This window comes from Fundulus heteroclitus, chromosome 4 (genome assembly GCF_011125445.2).
Source record: "Fundulus heteroclitus isolate FHET01 chromosome 4, MU-UCD_Fhet_4.1, whole genome shotgun sequence".
NCBI classification, from domain to species: Eukaryota; Metazoa; Chordata; class Actinopteri; order Cyprinodontiformes; family Fundulidae; genus Fundulus; species Fundulus heteroclitus.
This window is the reverse complement of record NC_046364.1, coordinates 14,746,048-14,763,420: the sequence shown is the minus strand read 5'-3', so window position 1 is coordinate 14,763,420 and position 17,373 is coordinate 14,746,048. Positions and strand designations below refer to the sequence as shown.

Genomic DNA, 17,373 nt, shown 5'->3' with positions numbered 1-17,373 from the left:
GTTTAATATCCCACCTAGGAATCACATCAATAATCAGGAGTTGATTCAGTGTTTATTCCTGGCTGAAGTACTTTACTTCCTAATAAGATCCTTAATCTGATATTTTTCATTACAATCAAACAAAACTTTGTAGTAAGTTTAATACCATGCTATCCTTACTTGCTAGCCCCAAACATATTTTTGTTTTAGCTTAAACAGATGTTATAAGTACAACATACACCAGTAGGACAGATACTTGTTTTGAAATACATACACACACTATATATATCTATATATCTATATATCTATCTATCTATATCTATCTATCTATCTATCTATCTATCTATCTATCTATCTATCTATCTATCTATCTATCTATCTATCTATCTATCTATCTATCTATCTATCTATCTATCTATCTATCTATCTATCTATCTATCTATCTATCTATCTATCTATCTATCTATCTATCTATCTATCTATCTATCTATATCTATATATATATATATATATATATATATATATATATATATATATATATATATATATATATATACTGTTACCTGTTTCCAGTTTCTTTACTTGTGTTTCAATGGCAACAGAGGTGCCACATCCCATGACGTTCAGCAGGCAGGTCCAGGGGTCACAATGCACACTCCTTTTCAGTCATGATGGGGTTGCTTTGGATGGCAGCATGCAACTAATGGCAATGAACATTAACACACACATTTTACTCATCTTTTTGTCATAAAAGCTACACTAAGCATATATCTGGTACAATATAGGAGATTATCCAAAAAGGCTTTGAAATGTTTGAAAAAGTCTTGAATCAAAATCGCTGGTAGTAGCTTAAAAATAATTCCGCGGGGCAGGGGCACCACTCATATTTTAATCAGCGCCCCTGATCTACGCTTAAAACGAAGCTTGCTTGGCTGCTAATGACCCAGACTTTACACGCTTCAGCACATTGTGCAGGAAAACAAACATAGCTGCTAAAGCGCTGCTTTACATCTCATATTCCAGCAGACTTGGATCAAACAGGCTCTTTTCGCTTCGCAGGTCGGTAAATCTTACCCGGAGGTGGAATTCGCACGATCCTCTGGGAAGAAAGGAGCGCGTCATTCCATGCGTAAAAATGTGCGTTGGAGCCTGCGTGAAGAGGTCCAGCTCTGCGTCCGCTTGGTGTGGTACTTTGGGTGTTTAAAATGCGAGGAGGAGATCGGAGGATTCCCGAAGACAGAAAGGGAGGTGCAGCTTGGAGCTGGAAGATGAGGCGGAGGCAGCAGCAGGTGGCTTCCAGCAACAACAGCAGCAGCTCTGCCCGCTGCGCAGTATTGTAAGGGCAGCTGAGTGATATACGGCACGAAGCTCGCAAATCTGGGTTAAAATTGTTTTACATGATACTCGCGTGATTTAAATACTCAAAGTCATCTCAATTCTTCAAAAATAAAATGTAAATTATGCAAACCCAGAAAAGACACACCAAGAAAAAAAGAAAAGAAAAATTAGGATTTACTATTTGTGTTGGAAAGTAAATATGTGTAGCAATAACAAAGGAGACAATTGTGTCCCAGTGGGGAGTAGTCCTGCAATCCGAAAGTTTTTGGTTCGATGCCAGCTTCCTTCTGTCCCGCCTTTAAGTGCCCCTAAAGCAAGGCACCTAACCTCAAGTGGTCTACCTACTGATCTGGATATTGGTATATAAATGTATGTGTGCGTTGGTGAGTGCGACTAGGTGAACGTGTAAAGCCCTTTGAGTGGTCAGTATGATTATAAAAGTGCTCTATAAATTCAGATAACCTAAAGTAACGTTTTTATTGTGTTTATCAGTCTCAAACCAACCACAAATCAGTCTGAAGGGCAAATTCCCTTTCTTAATCATGTAGCAAGAGACAGGTGAGATTTGTGTATTTATAAAAAACATTTTAAGAATCAATATTACAATTTCAGGTTTGATTGAATGATAAATGCACTTGTAACACTAATTTCTTTTGACAGTTAACTCAAAATAAGATCTAAGGGGAAAAAAAGGAAAGTATTTAAAAGGAGAGAGATTCTTATTGCCAGAAAAATTGGTTGAGCTTTTTCTTTTGGCTCTGGTCTTGCTGGGTCACTTCTCAATCAAACTCAGTTCTCACTGTTTGAGCTCAGTGGAAATGGGAATATCTGCTCATCTGTTCCACCTGGTCTGAGGGTCGACTCTCCAGGAAGAGACTGGCCTTTTTAACCTTGAACAGTGGATGTTTGTTTTTTTTTTTTTTTTTTTTTTGGAAATTGAAAATACAATCAGAAAAAAAACCTACCTTTGAATGAATATATATATATATATATATATATATATATATATATATATATATATATATATATATATATATATATATATATATATATATATATATATATATATATATATATATATATATATATGAATAGACAGGCTAACAACATTTCTTGCAACAGAATCGACTGGGTGATCAGGCTGGTGGTTTGGATTGGCACAACTTCTTGGTTTTCTGCATTTCTCTGTTCTAGAATCAGTTCAGCTGTGGGAGCCACTATGGTCACCCCAGTCAAATTAAATAGAAAGCATTTTTCCACTTTGCACTAAGTAACCAAAAATTAATGTTCCCTTTTTTTCCAAATCTGTTTAATCTAAAGAAATAAGTTCTGAAATAAAACCACCTTTGCTGATAAAATATCAGGCAGCCACAGTTAATTCAAGGTTCAACACAGGAGGATTAAGAAGGAATAAAAACTGTTTAGTCTGCATTAAATCCTGATTTTAAAATAGCCAATCATAAATTAGCTAAGGGTATTTTTTAAAACTTTAGAATTCTCAGTTTGCTATGCAATAGTTTAATACTTTGACATTTTATCCACATTCATCCATATCAGGGTCACAAACACTGCATATTTTGGCATGCTCGGGGATATCTGTTGGATTATAGATTTTTACCTCAATATAAACTTGTTCATTCTTGGTGAGAAAACTGAATGGTGTTAAAAAGGTCAGATATCTGAGGGTTTGTGTCAGTTCCATCATATGACCAGCTGTTGCATATCCACATTCATCTTGGAGCAAGAACACCGTTTACAAAGTTAGCAATTCCAGTCTTGAATCAAAATCACTGGTAGTAGCTTAAAGTCATGGCAAATTGTATTGAATAATATCCAAAGTACCTCAAACTTTAATTCAAGCTAATGTACATTTCTATCAGGAGCTTTGAGCACAGGATTAAAGGAATCAGTTATGTTCATAAATAGACTAAAGCTAAATACCATACACTACACATGAGTGCTGAGTCCAGTCCTTGAGTTGCAAACATGAGAGAGAGAAAAAAAAGGCAGGGATGGCACTAAAAGCTGCAGGATAGTAGCTCGTCAGGTCTTGACCCTTATTTTCACCCGAATCAGTTAAAAATGGTATTCAGTTTTTTTTGTTTTTTTTTAAACAGTCATGTGAGCCAATAGGCTTCCTGTCAAAGATCTGCCCAATCACATGCAGTTTTCACTGGTTTGTTTTTAGTGAGATCATTAGGCCTGTCTCGTTAAATGCAGTATCCTTGGCACCGAGATTCCACATGCAAACCTAGACAGCAAGGCAGAAACACTATAGGTTTTAAAATTAACATTTATTAACAAATATAAAACAAGGTTTAGTAAGAGTCCAAAAAAAAAACCAAACTCATGCTGCAACTCTTGAACAAATCCTCTTTTGTATCAGCGTGACCGCAGCATCAATCTCCCGTAGAGTGATGATTTTTAGCCTGTTGCTCTTTGACAGCCGAGACGCTTCCGAGCTCACCAACCTAAGCAGGAGCGGTCGGGGATAACAGAGCTGCCGGCTGGCCAGGAAAGCTGCATTCTTCATCCCTGCAGGATGAGCCTGTCGGGGGGAGAATTGTGAAACAAGAAAAGTGTTAAGCCCCGGTGTTTCAAAGATGGGCTGTACATGCAGGATAAGATTGTCATCCAAAGCTGAATTTTAAAAAGCAAAAAGCCAACAGGAAGGGTAAGCTCTGACCTCTTTATGAGTTTTGTACATGAAACTGGAATGAGCCCGTACTCGCTTTCTTTCTGCAGGAACCCGGCAAGCTGCTCGAACAGGCGCCTTCATGTTCTTCTGTCCAGGTAAAAAAAAACAGGCCTCTTAAAAATACAGCCGTCCTGATACAGCCTTTTTATGCTGCTCCTGATAAGAAAATCAGAGGTCCTGTGTTAGTGCTGAAAAGCGGGTTTTAATCAACGCAAATTGACAACAGCTTAGCTTAATCAGGCTCAATTACTTTCAGCCACTTGGCTGTAAAGCCCTCAGTGGGGGTTCAGGCACTTTCTGCAGGAGAGAAAAAAAAGAATCAGGCTCAAATAAAAGCAGCTACATGTGGTCACATTATTCAGAGCTTTGCTTTGCATTATAATTAATGTTTGTCTCGCGATGCAGTGCGGAGCCCATCGTTTCCATGTCTCTGACTCGGGAACAGCTTAGCAACAGAGTGACCCAACAGAAAAACACAATCTTAGCACAAGCACAACACAACACAAGCTTAATATGAAGTCACATAGAGTGTAAAACTGAAAACCCGATGCAGCAGACTGGACCAATTTGCTAAAATGCAATTGCAACAAATGGTCCTCAGTAGCTTCTATGGCCCCCATGTGCTTGTATGCATGCCTGACAATGATGGGGCATGCTCCTTATGAGGTGACGGATGGTGTTCTGGGGTATCTCCTCACAGATCCTGACCAGAGCATCACTGAGCTCCTGGGCAGTCTGAGGTCCAACCTGGTGCCGTCAGATGGACATAAACATGATGTTGCAGAGATGTTTTATTGGATTGAGGTCAGAGGAGCATGGAGGCCAGTCATTATCATGCACCAGGAAGAACCCAGGACCCACTGCATCAATGATGGATTTTTTTTACGATGGGTCTAAGGATTTCATCCCCATATCTAATAACAGACAGGGTACGACTGTTTATCCTGTACAAGTCTGTGCGTCCATGGATATTCCTCCTCAGACCAACACGGACCCACCACCGAGCTAATCATGTCGGGCAGTGTTGCAGGCAGCCTAATGTTCGCCACAGCTTCTCCAGACCCTTTCATGTCTGTCAAATGAGCTCAGAAGGAGCCTGCTTTCATCTGAGAAAAGATGTTCTGGTGATCTCTGGCAAATGCGAGGCAAGCTCCGAGGTCTGGGCAGTGAGCCAAGGGCCTACTAGAGGACTTCAGGCTAGTACTCATCCTGGTCCTCCTTCCACCAAAATAGCAGATACTGGCCCTGCTGATGGGTTAAGGAGCTAAATCGGCCCTGGCCAGCTCTCCTAGAGTACCTTCCTGTCTCCTGGAACCTCCTCCATGGTTTTCACTCTGTACTGGGAGACACAGAAAACCTTCTGGCAGTCCCATATATTGATGTGCCATCCTGGTGGAGTTGGACCACCTGTGCAACCTCTGTAGAGCCCAGGTATTGCCTCATGCTACCAGTACTGACACTGACCCTATTCAAATGCAAAATTACTGAAAAGCTGTCAAAAAAAAAAAGGGCATAAAACCATTCCTGTGTTTTTGGGGTTGTCTCATTGCTGCCTGTTTAGTGTCCCTGTCGTTCATTTCATTGACACCAGAAGAGCTGACACTGATTAACAACACTCCTCTACTATTGTCCTGACCAGATTAATATTATTTTGATATTAAACTCTTATTGAAAAAAGTTCCTTTAAGGTTTTTGTGAATCAGGAAATTACAGAACAGCAAGTCAATGCATTCTGGCACCAACATGTGATGAAACCACCTCACCTAAGTTAATCATAAGCATCCTGACCCTCCAGCCCTCTTTACTCTCAGTTTCTTACGTACACACCCTCCTCCACTCACATACATTGAAAAAATGAATAGTCATATTCAATTAATCCGAATATGGATTTCTAAGAGGCTTGTTTGTCGGGTTAAACTGACCTTTTGAAAAACAACAACAACCTTTAAGCTGGTATTAAACATATTTGTCATTAAGCCCCGATTTGCCCTGAGAAATTATGCCTTTTTTATTGGTCTGATGCAATACTTTAATCTTAAATGATGTGTTTTTATTAGCTGGAGGTGGAATAAAAATCATAACAGAAATACAGGTTTCAAAACATCATCGGTCTGTGTTAATCTATATATGTTCCCCTTGATGAATGGAGTTACTGAAATAAATTAACTTTTCGATAATATTCTAATTTATCGAATACGACTGTATATGTGTGGCCGTCTGTGTGTGGTTAGGATTTTTGAACTGACCCTCGTAACAGCCCAATGACTTCCAGGGATTTGGAAGCCGCTGATGGCTCTCATGGTGGTGTGTTACCAGCTGTAGGAGGGGCTTTGTCAGATAAGGATGGCATTAGGTAAGGCCATTAGCGTCCCATGGATTACTGTAATCCACTCTCTTGTCCCTGCTGCTCACTTGATTGTGAATCCAGTCTGGTGTGGAAGCAGGTTGGACGATGGCGCTCAACGTTCATCATTCTCTGCTGGCTCTGCTTCTTCTAGGGACTGACGGTACGATTTCAGTAACAGCCGGTCGGTCTTTACTCGCCCGCCGAATTCAGAACCCGAACTTGACGTTTCTGGAGAGCTGAAGTCAGAATGATTGTAAAGTATTTCCAGTGAAGAATCCACCAAGTCTGATCTCTAATAGTTTGAAAATGCTATTCTTTTTTTGAGTTTCCACTTTGTTTACATTTTCCTAGTGTGGTTAAATTAAGAGATTTTATCAACACAGTGGCTGTTTGTCATGTCCTTAACATCTTTGAGTTCTTCTTTCTCTTTTGCTGCCTGTTTCTATTTTCATTTTCTGACCATCTGGGTGGACAGTGCTCATCAGGATTCCTGCTCAAGAGGTACGACAACCCCTCAGCGCAATAAAAAATATTCAAGATTATATATTTGCAAGAACTTTAAAATATGCAAAACTGTATCTATTATCTTGTCAGCAATAACAATAAACATGAATGTTGAGTTTGTTGTTTTTCGAATGCCTCTGCATTCATTTCATTATTTATTTGGAAACAAGACTAGCGTTTCTGAGGCATGGACCAGCAAGACCTGCAAATGTGACTGTGATGGAGCCGAATCGCCAACAGAGTTTTCCAGCATGGGGTCTGGCTCTATGGTGAAAGGAGTGGATTGCATGCCAGGTAAGTGCCTCGGTACAAATCATCATCTCTCTCCTTCTCTCACTCTCGCTCTCTTTCTTGAAAAATAACATGAAATTGCAGCGTGGATTGAATCTGTAAGGGATTTTGTAAAAGCTAAAACTAGGTTTTTTCAGCCCTAAAGGGGTGCAAAATGTAATTTCATACCAATTGGGTGCACCAAACAAACTGACACCATATTCACCAGCAGGTCTGTTACTTTTAAAGCAATCATCTAAAGCAAAGTCAACGGCAGATCTTCTAGAACAAAACATTTTTTTGTGTATGTGTGTAAAAATGAAACAATTCTGCGTTAAAACCTCCGATTTCCAAACACCAACCCATACGTTTGTTCACATGCAAGCTCTGAGATGCGGGGAGACAATGAGTTGGGCATGACAGCATCGGAGTCCAGATTTGACTCCACAGGGTGGACATGCTCCACTGGGTATCCTCTGAGAAGGTGACGCAGAAAGCGGCGTGAAAAGAAGGGAATAGATCGGAGACAAAGTCATGAAAAGACCCGGTGAGCTCTTGTTCTAAGGCTTTAGCCTCACATTAAATCCATGTGAAACAGCTCGCTTTAGCTCTTCTGTAAATAGCCAGACATACGAGCACCAACGCGGGCGAAGGCAGCCGCGGTGCGCCTGATCAGATTCAAATCATGTCAGACTTGCAGAAGAGACGAACGCTGATTACAAGGCATACACGTGAATGTGGCGAGTGTCATCTGAGCCGCAAATTGCATGGCAACCGGTGACAGTGAAGACACACAAGTTCAGTAGATAATCATCATGCCAGGAGATGAACCAGCTCCCATTAGACTGCACCGATCACAGAAACCGGTCATTAGTGCAACACGGAGCCGCGGCGATGAATGACGAGCCTGAATGAGTGCTTTGTGCTGCAGTCGACGTCTTGCCTCCGCCCTCTGCCTCACCTCTAGGCATTTCTATTATTCCAACCATCTGAACAGTCAGAATTTAGCAAGGGAGGACACCAGAGGCATTTGTGTTATTGTTATGCAAACGCTTATCTCCTGACTCACACAGAAGCTCTGCTGTGAACGTGGTAATGCTGGGATTACAGCGGATGCATCCCTTCCCCGGATAGTCTTAAAACAGCAGTGAACGGAAGAGCAGGCAGATACTTCCACCACTGGTCTTGTTGCGTGGATCAACGATATGCTCTCTCTCTCACATCCATCCTCTCTCTCAATCTATTTGTGGTGAATTTTCCTTTCCCAGCTTGGAAACGGGGAGAGCTCCTAGCATGGGGGCCACACGGAGCCACGGTCATGGAGAGGGGATGGCCATCTGTTTGCTTGCCGTCCTAATGGACAACACTGATCTCTCACTGGGAAGAATTAAGCTGTTGGCTTTTAGGATGAAATATGGGTCACGTTGGGGATGCAAACAGCGGGGGCCTTTGGCGGCGGAGAGTGTGAGGATCTCAGCAGGGGTGGGGGACAAAGCGGAAAGGACGGAGGCTAAAAATCCAAAGAAGCTTTTCTCATGACCATTTACTGGTCAAATTTCAGTGGCTTACGTTCATGTTCTCGGCTTGCTGGGCTTTGACTCTAAACTCCGTCCATTCAGTGCAGGGAGGCCATTCAAAACAAACGGTGACGATGTTATGATTCTGGCCTGCTGGTCTGTGCATCTGCCTTTGCACCCAGCAATTGTGATTATCAGCTACGCTTGCTCCCATCTGCCACTACCTAATAAGCCATATTCAGCTCACCTGGTCATCTCCTTTATATGCTGGGCTTCCACAGTCAGCCAGCGCCAGATTATTGCAGACGAGTGGTTTGGTGTCCAGTGTTCATTCCTGCCTTTCTGCCAAGTTTCAAACCAGATTTTTGTTCTTTGGATTTTCTCCTCTCACTTTGCCCTTGTCAGACACCTCATCGGCTTTCTGTTTTCTGGACATGATCTGGACAGTATTTCGACTACGAACCCCTAGGTATCTGTCAGCTAGCATGCCACGGATCCTGCCCAAAACTGCCTCAACGCACCTGCCTAGATATTTTTTTATTTGCCTGCTCCAAGGCTTTGTCTTTAATTTTAATAAACCGTTTAAATGCAAACACCGTGTCTGGCTGGAATATTGGATTCTGGCTGCATCCGAAAAAGTCTAATTGAAAAGGACTCGTTAGCCGAAGCTGAAGCATTCACCATGATAAGAGCTGTCCGAATAGTGCAGTCAGTAAGGAAGGAGGTAGGAAAAGGAGTCTGTACGCTTCACATCATAGTTCCTTTAGCATATGAAGGCAGTGATAGGGAGTCCCACAGTCCTTTGCGTGACGTGACCTATAAGCACGGCCCACTTCACGGAAATTAATGAAGAAATCGGGCAGATACTGTAACCATGTCACGGCAAAGTTTTAAATCAAAGGAAGCAATGAAACAGGCAGCTGTGATGTGATGAAATATAATTTATGTATACACATATGTTAACCTTGAAAATTAAATTCTGATTATGTATTTATGTTGTACACATCATTTACGTTGCATATGCATTTGTCTAACTTACAATTTTGAAGTTATTTTTTTGGAAGGCTGTAGGCCTGGATTTGATTCATGTGCGTTTATTGACGTATGAATTAAATGCTGTCTGAAGTCGGCACAGCAGTCCGAAGCTCCTTTCCTACCTACAATAGAGTTCGATCCTCTTTACTTTACTTGCAGAGTGTCCGTATCACAAGCCTCTTGGATTTGAGGCAGGATCTGTGAGTCCGGATCAAGTCACCTGCTCTAACCAGGAGCAGTACACCGGCTGGTTCTCCTCGTGGCTCCCGGGCAAGGCCAGGCTCAACAGCCAAGGTTTTGGGTAGGTCAAAGCAACCATCTTAAAATCTCAAAACTAACTTTTATTTAAAATAATGCATATAACATATTTGGTTTACAGCCATGCAGTGCTGTCTAAAAGTATTGGGTGTAGCTAGAAAAACTGAACCAAAAAATGATTTTCCAAGGGGACAAAGACATTTTTCTTTACATAGTGCCAGACAGATTTCGTTCTCCTTGATGAATTAAATTTTATTCAAAAACTACAAAAAAAAAACAACCTAAGCAAATACAAAAATATTTGCTTAGGTTGTTTTTTTCAGAATTTGTTTGATTTGAAGCAAGTAAGTGACAAAAACACAAAAACAGAATAAATCTGTAAGGGGCAAAATACCTTTTCACAGCACTGTATGAGTATAACATAGAAATCTCTGCATATGTTTCTCCATTCTGTTTGTTTTCATTTTACCACATGTTGCTGCGTGTTCTGTGCCAAGTTGAAGAAGAAAAAAAAAATCAATGTTCTTGCAATCTGTAAGGAACAGTGAGCATAAGCACAATATGGCTCACAAGTTCACACAACAATGTATTTCCTTTCCTAAAAACATGATTATTTAATCTATATTTAAAATTTAATCTATAGTATGATAGCAATATTGTTTATACTGAGAATCCGACTTAAGGGTCATATTAAATTCAGTCCTCATTCTTTAACATAATGTTCTATTAATATTTGTGAAGACATCTGAATAGCTTCTCTCTTTCTTTCTGCTATTTCCACAATAGCAATGAGAATGTTTTCTTACCATTGTCCACAATTTACCTTCAACATTATTTACAAAGAAAGGCTGGTATTGAAAACACAAGGAAAGACAATCAGTGGCTTGCAAAAGTCTGCTGTTCTACATTTAACGCCCCACGGAACCACAAGTTAGCCAACTGTCTGCAAGCGAAATGTTCTTTGTGGAAAATTAGGTATGATGATGTCTTTAAGATGAGAAGGAGCCTTTAAAAATTTGATGAGTGAGACTAAAATCTTGATTGTCCTTCTGGAAAGAGAACCTCCTTCCCAGTCTGAAAACCACAGGTAGACTGACACAGGTTTTGCTCCCTGTTTTTAGCAACATTCATCTTTCCCTCAACTCAGACCAGTCTCCCAGTCCCTGCTGTTGAAAAATATCCCCACAGCATGATGCTGCCACCATCGTGTTTCACTGTGGGGATTGTGTTCTGGCGTGATGGGATGTGTTGGGTTTGCACCAGACAGACATTTTCCTTGCTGACTGAAAAGTCACATTTTAGTCTCACTGACCAGAGCACCTCCCTTCATACATTTGGTGAGTCGCCCATGTGCATTTTGACAAAATCAAATCATGTCTTCTTATTTTTAAAACTAAGTAATGGCTTTGTTTCTGGCCATTCTTCCATAAAGCCCACCTCTGTGGAGGGTACGGCTTATTGTGGTCCTGTGAACAGATCCTCCAGTCTCTGCTGTGGAGCTCTGCAGCTCCTCCAGGGTTACCTTTGGTCTCTGTGCTGCTTCTCTGATTAATGCCTTCCAGCCCATTCTGTGAGTTCTGTTGGGCGACCCTCTCTTGGCAGGGTCGCTGTGGTACCATTTGTTTTCCATTTGAAGTTGAAGGAAATTATGGAGCTCCTATATTTTTTTTATAACCCCACCCTGACTTGTACTTCTCAACAACTGTGTCCCTAACTTGTTTGGAGAGCTCCTTGGCCTTCGTGGTGTGATGCCTCTTGCTTAGTGGTGCTGCAGCATCTGGGGGCTTTCAGAAAATATGTTTATCCTGACAGATCATGTGACACTTAGATTGCACACAGATGGACGTCATTTCAGTTATTACAAAAAAACATTGAAATTACAAGTTGGAATGTAAAACAGGTTAAAAGCAAAGCCATGAATACTTTTGCATGGCACCAATTTAGTGTAAGATAATGCCATATATTTTGAGGTTACATGCATACTGAAGGGAATTTTGTCCCTAATGTGGAGTGTTTGTCAGTTGTCCTCACGACCACATACAAACAAATTCAGCGATCACGTGTCATTAGACCTAGTGGAGGGTAGTTCTGTTATAAAAAGCTGCTTAGTGGTGTCACACCTCAGCATGACAGGCGTTGTGAGTTTCTTGTCACGTTTCTGTTTCTCCTCCAAGGTGTGCATGGCTGTCCAAATTCCAGGACAATAGTCAGTGGCTGCAGGTCGACCTGAAGGAGGTGATGGTGGTCTCGGGGATCCTGTCTCAGGGCCGCTGCGACGCTGACGAGTGGGTCACCAAGTACAGCGTTCAGTACCGCACTGACGAAAAGCTCAACTGGATTTATTACAAAGACCAAACTGGGAACAATAGGGTCAGTAGACGTTAACAAGAGAGCTGGGTGAAGTTTGATGCAACAACTTGAACACCGCTCATGTTTTTGGTGCGTTGGCTGAAAGTGAGGCTAGAATTATGCCTTTGAAATGTGAAAGAATGATACATAAATTTAAAGTAAAAGTGAAAACAGGTCTTTATCTTGTTTGTAATCTGAAATATATCAATCAAATAAAACAATTTTGAAAAATTACAGTTTAAGTTTACCAACATTTAGTTCTAAATGAAAGTAACATTAACATTTTATTGTGGCTTTCCAGCCTAAAAAAAAGGAGCTTATCACCAAAAATATATCATCAAAATACCATTGGAGATGCTCAGCAATTAGGGAAAAACTTTTACTAAAGACAATTACGGTTTATCCCCTGTTGAGAAAGATATAAATTATTTTTGACAGGTAATTTTTACTTCTCTTTTTACATTGCTTATCTTTGAAGGTCTCCTGTCTCATTTCCTATCAGAACCTTCTTGGTCAAATTAAGATAATTCAAAATCTAAATATGATGTATGAATATTTCAGGACTTATAACTGTAAATAAAACAAATTTGTGTAATTTATAAATTTGTAACTGAAGATAATTTGATGACCCTTCCTTTCAATTCTGAAACATATTTTTGCATTTTAAGCTGTAGTAGTAGAAGGAACAATGCTTGTCTTAAAGGACTAGTTCAGATATTGTGAGGTGAAGTTCTCTAAAGTTATAATCAGTAATAGTTTCCGTAGCTGAAAAAAAAAAAGATGTCATGGATTTGTACACTAGATTTGTGGATAAGTAAAAACATCCTCAGAGTGGTGGAAGGCTAATAGCTCATCAGACAGAAACCCATTTTAGCTGATTTAAGCAACAAAATAAACATATTTACCGTATTATAGTTGTGGATATTAGCAATCTATACTTTCATAAGGTGTTCAGATTTCTCAGTTACGTTATGGTTGAGTCGTCTGTCCGCCTCCAGTTTTTGGAACAGGCCAACAGTTGAGCTACAACATCATAAACAGACTTCCAGCATGTTTTAAAAAGCTCAAACCAGCTAAAACATGAGTCTGCCGGTCTAGGCATCAGCCTCTCCACTGCTCTGGGGATTTCTTTCTTTCTACAAACTTACTGTAATTTGACATCTTTCTACCACAGGCGAAGAAGCTGATACCAAAAAAAACAAAAAAAAACCTCACTCCAAAAAAAAATCTGAACGATCCCTTTCACCCACCAGTCATTCACAGCTCTTGCATGTCTTCGCCCAGCCCACCTTGAGATATCACCTTCCTGTTTTTCCTCAGGTGTTTTACGGGAACTCTGACCGCTCCTCGTCCGTCCAGAACCTCCTGCGGCCGCCCATCGTGGCTCGCTACGTCCGCATTCTCCCCCTGGGGTGGCACACTCGCATCGCTCTGCGCCTGGAATTGCTGCTCTGCATGAAGAAATGCATGTGAACCTCTCCTCCTCTACCCCCCCTACCCCACCCCACCCAGCATTGTCCCTTTGTGGTGTTCGAATATGTATTCACAGATCCAGCGCCTGAATAACAAATTGACCCTAAAATATTCACTACACCAAACGTTATTGCATCCAGCATGCTACCGTGAAAATAGCTGCGTTTGATATGCACAACAGGCTTTCATTCAGTCCCCTCAGCATTGTCTGTGCTAAACCGCTCTCCCACCGTGGGCTCTGTTTGACGAGTTCTCAATTGGTGGCTCGGTTTGCAGTGAAATGGCATAAATTCAAAGCAATAATTAGTGGCTGAGAAGAAGAGGCTGCGTTGCTATGAGTGGTTCGTTGCCACAGGTTTGGGCTGTTCTGTGACACGGGGGGCTAAAACATTATTTCAGCCTCTCTGCATGCGACTGACCAAGGCGGCACAATACGGGACACAATGAGTCTGGTAATCATTTACAGTTGTGTTCGAAATAATAGCAGTGCCTTTAGAAAAATGAGTAAATGTCAAAATTCTTCAAAGAAATTGTACTTTAATGAACACAGATACATTGGGGACACAGTACATTCTATTCCAAAGCAAAACAATTGCGCAAAGTCATCAAAACTTAAATAATAATAATAATATTTCAAATAAAGTAAGAAATGGCATGTTCAAAAGAATAGCAGTGTTGCCATCTTTCCTTGGAAACTCAAAAATGTACTGTACAAACAAAGAAATTCTTGATAAGTGAACCTAGCTGAGTATCCTAAACTAATATTTTGTTGCAAAACCACGGTTTCTGATGACTGCTTCACATCTGTGGTGCATGGAGTCAACCAACTTCTGGCATCGTTCCACAGGTATTGCAGCCCAGGATAATTGCACTGTATTCCACAATTCCTCAGCGTTTCTTGGTTTTGCCTCATGCACTGCACTTTTTATGTCAGCCCACAAGTTTTCAATGGGATTAAGGTCCGGGGATTGTGCTGGCCACTCCATCAGTTGAATCTTGTTCATCTGGAACCATGCTTTTGCTCGCTTGCTGGTGTGTTTGGGGTCATTATCCTGTTGAAAGGTCCACCTCAAAGGCATTTCCTCCTCAGCATATGGCAGCATGACCTCTTCCAGGATCCTGATGTACTGGAACTGATCCATGATCCCTTGTATGCGGTGAATCGGACCAACACCATAGTATGAAAAACATCCCCATATCATGATGCTTGCACCACCATGCTTAATGGTCTTCAGTGAGTACTGTGGCTTGAATTCTGTGTTTGCAGGGCGTCTGACATACTGCCTGTGACCCTTAGACCCAAAAAGAACAATCTTGCTTTCATCTGTCCACAAGATATTATGCCATTTCTTTTCAGGCCAGTCAATGTGCTCTTTGGCAAATTGTAAACGCTTCTGCACATGTCTTTTTCTCAGCAGTGGGACTTTGCGGGGGCTTCTTGCTGGAAGGTTAACCTCAGTAAGACGTCTTCTGATTGTCACAGTACTCACTGTCAACTGAAGGTCTTGCTTGATCCTCTTGGATCCCATCATTGGCTGAGTCTTCGCCAGTTTGGCTATTCTTCTGTCCATTCGAGGGGTTGTCTTTCTTTTCTTCCTCGTTTTTCAGTTTTTTGCTCCCATTTCAGGGCATTTGAGATCATTTTAGCTGAACAGCCAATGATTTTCTGCACCTCTTTGTATGTTTTCCCTTCTTTAATCAATTTTTTTATTAGGAAACGCTCATCTTCAGAACAGTGTTTTGAACGACCCATTTTCCTTGTTTTTTCAGGACAAATGCACAGCCAGCATGCCAGTTGTCTTGATCCTTAAATACGGATCACCTGTTAACACCCTTTTTTCCCAGAATACCCTCCCTAATTGATGCCCTCTCTAATTGAACTCACCACTGCTATTTTTTTGAACACACCCTTTTCAGTTAATCATTCAATTTCACAGAATCCACAGTATGCATGGCTGTCCTGTTGGGTTTGTTGGTTTTCTATACCTTTATTTTACCCCCCAGAAACTTATCTGGGGTATAGAGTTTGAAATGTTAATAACACCAGTGATTTTCTTGCTGCTGTTGAGGCACTGCTATTATTTCGAACACAACTGTACATTTATATTACAGTCCATAAATTCCACATAAATACAGCAGACGATTAAATGACCTGTTTACATGAACTGTTTCCGTTTCCGGAACCAGAGAAGCCAGTTAGTTTGATTGTATTGTATCACCTTAGAAAACAAATTCAAATCTTTAGCAGAGGCAATAGATCTCCGTTTGCACTTTTCCTCATGTAGAATAAAAGAGAGTAAATATATTATGAAAATAAATGTGAGCTGTCTTAGGTGGTTATCACATAAATTTGAGTTTTTTTTGTTTTGTTTTTTTTCCTTCTGGTTTTGTTTTTGAACTTGTTCTAAAAAAAAAAAGGGAATTTTCCAGGAGCGTGACGTCACAATTCCCCGCTGTGCTCTCTGTTTATCTCTGGTTTTTATAACTGCCTCATCCCTGCACAGGAGGGGTGCAACTCATAAAAAAAATATAATGTGAATGTAAACAGTAAGATTAATAAGGATGCTACGTTTTTGTTTTGGTACATTTTTAATTTGCTTTATATAACAATACTGTTTTGAGTGTTGATGTGACCAGTTTAAACTCTGCGCTCCATCAGTAGTAACAGCTGGTGGCTTCCTTCGATTTCTATGGCTAGTCATTGCAACGGATCCTTAAAAAGTTCTGCAGCCATACAGATACGCAATACATTTTACATAAAATTCATTAAGACTGAAAACTCGGACCCACAAATGACAGTCTAACCTTTGCAGACCCACCACCCTCTAAACCACTGCGAAGGCCATCATGTTTTTCACTGCTGACTAAAAAAATTATATGAATTTTCAGGGTTTTTATATATATATATATATATATATATATATATATATATATGGTATTTATATATATATATATATATATATATATATATATATATATATATATAATGTATCACCATATCTTTGGAAGGCTATGCTGACAAAATGTGATATTTGTCTTAACTTTCTGCTTGTCACCAATAACTTGGTACTCTAAACATGTTACTTGTTGCATGTAACATGTTGCATGTTACTTCAAACAGTAACATGCAATGGGTCTAGATTTTTACAATTACGTCATAGGGGTGCTTTCTCTTTGAAAATGTTAATTTTTAGTTCCTGTTTCTTTTTGTGTCATTTGGTTTGTTTCGACTACCGTCGCTGTTGCTGTGTTGTGTTTGTTTCTTCATTCACTGTGACGTTCTAGTTGAGTTTCCCATGGTGCTTTGGAATGAACTGTTGAGTGGAAGATGTGTCCTTTTACCGTGTCTTTAAATTGTTTTCCCTCATTAAATCCACACAGGTGTCATGTCTGTTTTCTTTTTATGTTCATGCTGTGTCTGTGGAACAAAACATATGAGTCGTTCAAAAATGTACAGTTGGTATTTATTATGAGACTCGATCATATTTTAACTAGAATGGTCAGTATAGATACACTCTATTATTTCTATTTACACCCTGTCAGAGGTGGAAAATACCTGATGAAAGAAAAAAAGAGAAACAAAGTAAAAGATGTTTTAGGAAACA

General features: G+C 40.3%; 2 protein-coding genes and 1 long non-coding RNA gene across 3 annotated transcripts in view; 1 reads left to right on the top strand and 2 right to left on the bottom strand.

Annotated features, from left to right (window-relative positions):
- ppef1 (protein phosphatase, EF-hand calcium binding domain 1) overlaps nucleotides 1-1,298 on the bottom strand; it is a 32,461-nt gene extending 31,163 nt beyond the window's left edge. Inside the window, exons 1-2 of the mRNA XM_036136122.1 lie at nucleotides 1,054-1,298; nucleotides 562-679 (exon numbers count right to left, since the gene is read on the bottom strand). The gene's annotated coding sequence lies outside the window, so the exon portion shown is untranslated. The remainder of the gene's footprint in view (nucleotides 1-561; nucleotides 680-1,053) is intronic.
- A 2,293-nt stretch (nucleotides 1,299-3,591) lies between these two features.
- Nucleotides 3,592-4,178, bottom strand: LOC110369271. Its single transcript, XR_002428872.2, has 2 exons — nucleotides 4,004-4,178; nucleotides 3,592-3,865 (listed from the first exon to the last, which is right to left on the bottom strand). It is a non-coding gene; the product is annotated as an uncharacterized LOC110369271 (long non-coding RNA).
- Nucleotides 4,179-6,411: 2,233 nt separating this feature from the next.
- Nucleotides 6,412-16,296, top strand: rs1a (retinoschisin 1a). The gene is made up of 6 exons (XM_012874443.3): nucleotides 6,412-6,522; nucleotides 6,838-6,863; nucleotides 7,037-7,160; nucleotides 9,848-9,989; nucleotides 12,121-12,316; nucleotides 13,616-16,296. Exons 1-6 carry the CDS (start codon nucleotides 6,468-6,470, stop codon nucleotides 13,766-13,768), a joined length of 696 nt encoding a protein of 231 aa, XP_012729897.1. The 5' UTR covers nucleotides 6,412-6,467; the 3' UTR covers nucleotides 13,769-16,296.
- The last annotated feature ends 1,077 nt before the right edge of the window (nucleotides 16,297-17,373 follow it).